The following is an 8,075-nucleotide window of genomic DNA, read 5'->3' as shown; positions in this document are numbered from 1 at the left end:
CTCAGCTGAGTTTACGGTTTCTATCAACTACTTGTTGCACTTTTTGATATTTGTGGAAAGATTTTGCCCGTGACACACATGCATGCAAGTTGCAAACTGTGGCACTGATTAACCCTTTTTTCTGTAGATGATTAACTGCCAAATGAATTCCCACTTCTAAATGCCTTGAAGCCACCAAATACTTCATGACAGACTGTACTGAAATTGCCTCACTCCACTGTTTGACACAGTGTTACTGAGTTGGCCGTACTGTGCTACCACATTGTTTAGCTTATTGGGACATGTTAATGCGGTTCAGCTACTTCAAATACAAGGATCTGTCAGGTCACAATAGCTGCACTTCAGGGCCAAGATAAATCTTGCAGAGATCAAAGCTCAGAACAGTGGCCAGCAGGCAGCGTTGCAGATTTTAATGAGCATTAAATCATATTTTTCGTCCATTAATGAGGCTGAGGGTATAGTAATTTCCAGACTCTAGTGACAGTCTTCACCCAGTGACCCTGACACACAGAGTGATGCTTAGTTAATAACTGCCCCCAGCATTGTGCAGTCTTGACTCAGCATTTTTCATTTATTTTGGACAAATCATATAAGGCCTTTGAAGCCTGATATATTGACTCTGTACAGATCAAAGTGTAATTGTTATCTTAAGGAAAACTTAGTCAAAACGGTCCTGTATGTTAATGTGAGGTAATCATTTTTAGCTCCTATTTTTAGGTGGAATAAACCATACTGCATGTAAAATATTGTGAGCCAATTGTTCTGACAGTTAATATATCAAGTTCAAGTAAGCCACTGAGTTTGCTCTTTTGTTTATGGGAAAATAGATTTGATTAACCTGCCTCCATGTAAAAGTAAATATTAAAATTGAGCGCTGATCCACCATCTGCTATTTCTTCAGCTTTCCTAAAGATGGCCATCTCCTCAATCCCTTATCCCTACTGACAGGTCTTCTTATCTTCTCCACTTAATCTGGGATTTAATCAGGGGGACTATGTAACTGCAGTAAGAGCTGCCGTCTCCCAGGGCCTGGCTGGAATTTGAAGCTGTGGGTGTGGAAAGTGTTTCTGATGGGTTTGTGCATTCTTCTATTGGAACCACATGTTAGTGGCTCACACAAAACCCCGGCACAGACTAAGGGAATGGCAGCTAATCCACCCCAGCATGGCTGTCATGGTGAAGCAAACGAAGGGAATGGAGAGCCAATCTTTTGCCCCGTAAGCTATGTACACTCCTGGGAAGTAAGTGGAGCTTGTAAGAGCTTTGTCCACTAGTGGAACATTCTTTTTTTTCTAAATACAAGTTGCATTTTCAATCTCACACAGATTGAAATGTTTGCACATCTGACATGAATATGTTGGTATTTAGTAATTTGCACCAGATGGGATGGTACCGTGCAATTCAGTGTTTCCTTGACAAGTAAATTGTTTTGGGTAAAGCACAACAAGGAGATTTCCTGACAGACATTATTAGGAATGTATTTTCAGAATACCTGTGAGTACGCCACAGGAACATATTTATGTCAAGGACAGATGACCTGGATTCAGTGAATAACACAAACAAAAAAAATACACTCTAGGCTCTGGTAACCCCAATTTCTTCTGTTAAACTGTAACTCATTACTCAGTTGGTCGGGTTTACCACTGATGCCAGATGTGAATGAGAAATGCCTGCCTCAATGTGAAGCAAGCCGTCTGTGGGAGGCTCTCTAATTTATCATCAATAGTGAAGTGTGGTCGCTCAGTGAGGCTTTTCATTAATGAACCTGCCACTCGCCTCTGATACATGAAGTGCCACCTGAAGGCGTCTTGAAGTGAAGCCAAGTAGGCTGCACCCGTACATGTGCAGCCTACTTCTCTCTGCTCATTTCTCGAATACAGAAAAGCTCACTTCCCGCACAGCAGAAACCTTTGTGTTTATGGCAACCACAGCCTGTGAAGCATTTTTGCCTCACAACCACATTCCCAGTTAAATATGTGACAGACTTTTGGTTAGCTTTTTTGGTTATCTTCTTCTTAAAGAGTCATGACAAGTCTAAAATAATTCCGGCTGAGATTGTTTTCGTTGCATTTTCTTAAAATCTCCAAAAATAGCTTCCAACCGAAGAAGGCAGATAATAGAGATGGAGGCCTTTATTACTGGTCACACTATAAAGCACAACAGACAAAACAATGATTAATGTGATAATTACATTTTTTACATGCTTAAATAATTTTTCCTCTTTGGTCTCAGCAATGCGATATCAAACTAAAACATGGAAAGTTCCCATGAATACACTGGGTTTTCGTGCAAGAGGCTCGAGTTGCCCTCAATGTTCATGAATTTCCTATTCCAAGATCTTCTGAATTTTGACAAGTCTCCAAGTTGGCTTAGATACATGTTAAGAGGACATATTTGAGTCATATGCTGAGGTGGGTTTGTAGCCTACATCTGGGATTGTGTATGGGTCAGGAATGTAATATGCCTTGGCTCAGTCAGTGCATAATGGGGGAGCTGGCACTGTTGTGGTCATGTTGGCCAGGAGAGGATGCTGCCTGGCTCTTTGGCTTTCATCCGCAGCGCCACCAGGCCTGTAGGCTTGTATTCGGTCTCGGGCCCCTCGATGGAGGGGGACCCAAGGCCTCCTGGAAAGCTATGGAGCGAGTAGAGACCGTTGATACCCGGATGGTGAGGCGGATGGTGGTGGTGTGGGTGGCTGGGGGACGTGGGCATGCCCATGAAGCCCTGCAGATTGCTGTGGGGGTGAGGGTATGGACTCATGCAGGATGAGGGGATGGAGTCAGCTCCTAGGACACAACCGGCACCTGAACCACCGCCTCCTCCCCCTGAAACAGCTCCTGGCCATAAATTGCCCTGCATCTGGACAGGAAGATTTTAGGATTAGATACGTTTGAGATTTGACTGAATTAACTCGGAAATGCATTATAGTTTGCAATGATCACAAATTATCATAAATTAGAACACAATATCAGCAAAGGTGGGATTGAGTTTTTTCTGCTTTGCGCCAGTGAAAAAGTACCTGGTATGTATCATGGCGAGGGAGAAGAGAGATGTCATAAGTGGCAGCAAAGTGGTTGCGGACCTCCTGAATCTTTCCGTATCGTTCCCGTTTCCTCCACTTGGCTCTACGATTCTGGAACCAAACCTATCAAATACAATGGAAAAAATTCGGATGATATGAGGTTTCATTCAGGTAATAAAGTCTACTCTGCTTATATTCATAAAATTAAAAAGGTGAAAAATAATAGTACTGAAGGGGAACAGTCGTCCTGACACACACCTGGACTCGAGCTTCAGTGAGCTCGGTCCTCAGGGCCAGCTGCTCCCGGGCGTAAACATCAGGGTAATGTGTCTTCTGAAAGACTTTCTCCAGCTCCTCCAGCTGAAAGGTGCTGAAGGTGGTGCGGTTGCGCCGCTTCTTGTTCTTGCCCGATAAGTCGATGGAGTCAGCGATAGAGTCTCCCTGTAAACTGCCACTTGGCTCCTTCAGCTTGCCACAACAGTCTGTGCCAATCCCAGGATAACCCATGGTTTTTGGAGCTCCTTTCTCTCTGACTGAGGCATGCAGGAAACAGAAATACACAAACAGTTACATTTTAAAATATAAGCATATATTCAAATGCAACTTCTGACTTTTTCTTTTTTAATTGTGCGATAGTTTAAACTGCTGTTATGCTGCCTTCCAGGTACCACTGTGGGTTGTTTTGAAGGTTTAATCTTTTGTACGATTCTTATTGTCAACTTATTGCAATCATCAACTTTTGATTTAGATTTTAACATTGTTGAAGTCTGATCATCTCTCAAACATTTTGTGTAGTCTAACATTGAAAAATATGTGTTTAATCTTAATGAGACATTTGCGGTTAAATCAAATTTGAAATCAAATGTTTTTGTTCACACCAGGCTAATTTCTATTGTATGGAGAGAGATTGAAACAGTGAAACACCACAAGATTAATCAGTAGGCTTTTGAACTATAACACAGACAAATCATATTCATACTTTTAGCCAACATAAATGTATTTTTATGTCTGTAATTGTCCGGGCATCCAGGAGACACCCTAACAAATAACATTAGTGCACAAAGAGCCAGTGCTGGGAATCAGATCTCTTTACATGTGAGGCACCAGTGCAAACAACTGAATGATCAACCACTCCCTTTTTTTCACTGCCAGAATAATCATTTTAAAACTTAACCAGCACACTTTTACCTGGATAATGTTACTGGTACACAGTAGTTAGACTTTAAAACCAATACTTTATAAATTCTACACATTGGTACAAAATCAAATTAAACTGGCTATCACATCAAACAACCGAAAACCATTAATCACTCGTTTGTTTTTTATGCTTCTCAATTTGATTCCCAAACTCAAACTGCCAAATAAGGCTGAGCTGTGAGGCGCCTGAGAGACGCCACACACACGCACACACACACACACACACACACACACACACACACACACACACACACACACACACACACACACACACACACACACACACACACACGCAACACTAATTCAGCCAAGCAGTGTTTTAATATGATTAGCCCAGACACACCGTATTTACAGTAGGCAGTGCATTCTCAGTGAGTTGGTTCGAATTAAACCCGCAAGGCAATAAGTAGAAAACAAGATTTGATTTGTTTCATTTGGAAATACAGAAAAAAAAATTAAAAGGTCAACAGATATATCAGTCTGTTTCAGAAGAAACCTTCTGCAATGCCAATGTCAAAATACTCACATTAAGATACAGAAATTGAAATATCTTACAAATGTATATCTACTAAAGCACACGATTGTTTGAATCAGTGATCTACATTGTGCCCTTCACATTCAGCTGTGAGGGGAAATCTGAACGCTTTACCCCTCTCTTCCTGTTAACAGACCATGGAAAAGGGCTGTTCCCTCCCGCAGTGTTTGGATGTTGTTGTCCATGTTCATTATGTTTAACCCTGAGCTCCAAAACAAAATCACTCTTCATCTATCTGCAGGCACTCACTGGGGCAGCTGAAACACTACTTTGCTATTCCCTTAATTCAATATTGGGCTCAACAGAGAGCACTTTTCATTGTAACATTAATTTCCTCATTTCCATTAGATCCAACCTCACACTGAAGTTCATGCTGAAAATATTCTCTGTCAAGATTGCAACTGGGGCCGCGGGCCATTGTGTAGCTTTTACCCTGTCAAACACCCACATCCGTTCTGCCTCCACTCCAGTGTAACTGGAGATCTATGTGAAATGCAGGAAAAGGCAAATAAGAGGATAAATTATATAAATGTATAGGTAGGAATATCATGCTGTGAGTGTGGGGATATGCTCTACTACACTGAAACTGTGGTGGTAGAAATTTAAGCTGCCTCTTTTCCGAGCCTCTTGTTCACTACAAATAGGTTTTCAATTCGTGCAGAACGGTACTTCTGAAAACATATGTTTCATTCTGTCCATTCAATGGATATTTAATATTCACTGCTTTACAATTTTAACTTATATGGTGATTATCTCTATAAAGACCAATTAATTAATTGATCTCGGCATGTAAATGGGAACTTAGAACATTTTATCTTGAGTTTATGATGCCGGGTTCTCAAAAGTTTTTAAATAGTAAGGGATTCTTTTATTGTTTTATTTTTATGAAGGCATAAGATGTTGTTTTTTTGTGTAGAAAATGTATGAATCAGAAAATATGAATTAAGAGCTTTATCATCCTTGTGAATGGATTTTGTCGTGGATATATTGTAGCGACTATATACACCGCACATATAGAGACAAAAAACTTAATTTCCCAATGGGAAAATCATACGTATTATCCAGTTTTGCAAAACAGAAACTATAGTATTAACGGTCTGAATTAAGATATTCAAGTGTAAAATGAAGAACAACAATTACTTTTGAGCCAATTGCATTTATAAATAATAGTGAGAAACTTTGAACTGCTTTTTTGTTGTAAAAAAAATAAATATATGTTTGCATGATCAAATTCAAGGAAATGTTTGCGAAACAATTTTTAAAAAATTCAATCCAACCATGAACTAAATACTGGAAATTCTGTATTATAATTGCGAGAAATTGATTGCAAATTAATGTTGCGTCGGAAAATAAAAGTGCAAAAATGGCTGATGGGTTTTTCATGTGTTGCCTGTCCCACCATCACTAAACTTTCCTCCCACTGCAGACAAAACAAGACATGTTTACCTTCGTAGGTGTGTGAGCCCAAACTCCAAAATACACAAGTGAAGAGTGGTACATGTAGACATACACACACACACACACACACACACACACACACACACACACACACACACACACACACACACACACACACACACACACACACACACACACACACACACACACACAGTATTCTGCATATACATACATGCAAAGCCCTGCTCACTTGCAGTTATGTACCCTGTAAATTACAGAATAAATTAAACTAAACACTGAACAATTGTCATTGTGCAAGCACGCCTGTGTGTGTGTGTGTGTGTGTGTGTGTGTGTGGTATGTGAGACAGTAAAGTGGAAATCATATACGCTTTCTCCTATTTAAACAGATTTTACAGAAAAGTAATAAAAGTCCATTTCCAAACAGGACAGCTGATATCATTATCATAACTAATTGTGAAAAAAATCCATTGGCTGTCTTTGGCAGCAACATGAATCAAGCTGTTGTATATTATTCTGGACAGAAATTACAAAGCGCTTATCAGCGCTCATATCCTTTTGTTGCTTTGCAGAATCATCAACACCAATAAATAAAGTGAAAGACCACATCATTTCCTCAGGCTTCAGTTCAACATATACACTCATTACTTTTCTTCCCAAGATGGACATTTATGGGCTGTTATGACTGACAGCCTTTGTGCGCATGCCTGCTTGCAAAATTCAGTCAAAAGTCAATTCTATTGTCTTTTTCAAAACAAAAATATGCAGTGAGGAGGATAAGAAACAAGTGGAAGAAACAGCGTAACTGGTCATAAAGACATTTATCAAGCTGAATTCTGGCCTAAAAGCCTGATAACTGACCATCAGTCTAATGACACACCCAACTTGCTGCCAGGATGACCTTTAACCTCTTTCACTTTCCATCAAGGACTGTTGGGTGAAAGAAAACTTGTTGACATTTTTATCACAACAGCAATTTCCTTTGAAATGGCTGGTAAAAATTAAATGTGTGTGTTTATGAGTTGGAAAGACATTTATAAACCCTGCAAAATGCAAATACTGTTTTTTCATAAAAGTTTGGAAAACTGATCCACCAAATTTATGTATTTTCATTTGTTATAAAATGTTATGAAGCAAGGCAGACGATAAAGATTATTCTCATATTTTATTTGTCATCCGTTTATTTTTTACACCCGCTTATCCTGTGCAGGGTGGCCAATATTTAATTTGTGAAATGTCACTATTGGGGGAAAAAGGCAAGGACTGTCTTCTGCAATATTCTTATCATTGCATAAACTACTTTGGTACTTTAACTCTTAACTATAAAACTTAAAGTCTACTTTCAGGTAATTGTTTTGTTTTAAGTAAAGACAAAGTTAGTTCAGCCAAATATAAAGGCAAGTTAAATCATTATTATCATATACATATTAGTAGTAGAAGTTGCAAAGATCTTGTAGTTGATCCATCCACTTTATTCATATAGCTCAGTTTCTCTTTTTCTTCTTCTTCTTTTTTTTAACCTATCAGTTTTCTCTAACTTACCGTCTGAGTTATTCTCGTAAAACGCTGGCTTCCCGCTTATCGCTGTCCCCTTTTGATCCTGGTTTATACTGTCCAAGAACTTGGTGTGTTTGGACGGTGAGGCGGACGGGTTCGCCGGGGCAGCGCCGTGCGTAAAGTCCGCCGCAGCATCACCAAACCTCCCCATGGCAGCGGCATACACATCCCCGCGCAGGCTGAGGCGGTGAGGAAGAGGATGAAGGTGCGAGGGTTTGTGCAGCTCATCGCAGGAGAGAAAGGAGCCAGTGCCGCCGTGCTCCAGTCCCGGAGAGTTTTCTGGCGGCGTCCTCCTGCTGGTCTGCGAAGAGAAAGGCAAACAACTCTCCGTCTCCATCTTACAAGT

At 40.1% G+C, this 8,075-nt stretch overlaps 1 protein-coding gene across 1 annotated transcript; it reads right to left on the bottom strand.

The window, feature by feature from the left end:
• Positions 1-2,508: 2,508 nt before the first annotated feature.
• On the bottom strand, positions 2,509-8,066 carry alx3 (ALX homeobox 3). Its single transcript, XM_062427790.1, has 4 exons — positions 7,715-8,066; positions 3,281-3,555; positions 3,020-3,145; positions 2,509-2,859 (listed from the first exon to the last, which is right to left on the bottom strand). Exons 1-4 carry the CDS (start codon positions 8,064-8,066, stop codon positions 2,509-2,511), a joined length of 1,104 nt encoding a protein of 367 aa, XP_062283774.1.
• Between the last annotated feature and the right edge of the window lie 9 nt (positions 8,067-8,075).

The sequence above is a fragment of the Scomber scombrus genome, chromosome 10, assembly GCF_963691925.1.
Source record: "Scomber scombrus chromosome 10, fScoSco1.1, whole genome shotgun sequence".
In the NCBI taxonomy this organism is placed as follows: domain Eukaryota; kingdom Metazoa; phylum Chordata; class Actinopteri; order Scombriformes; family Scombridae; genus Scomber; species Scomber scombrus.
Note: the sequence above shows the minus strand (reverse complement) of the source record. Positions and strands in the feature narration are given on the sequence as shown.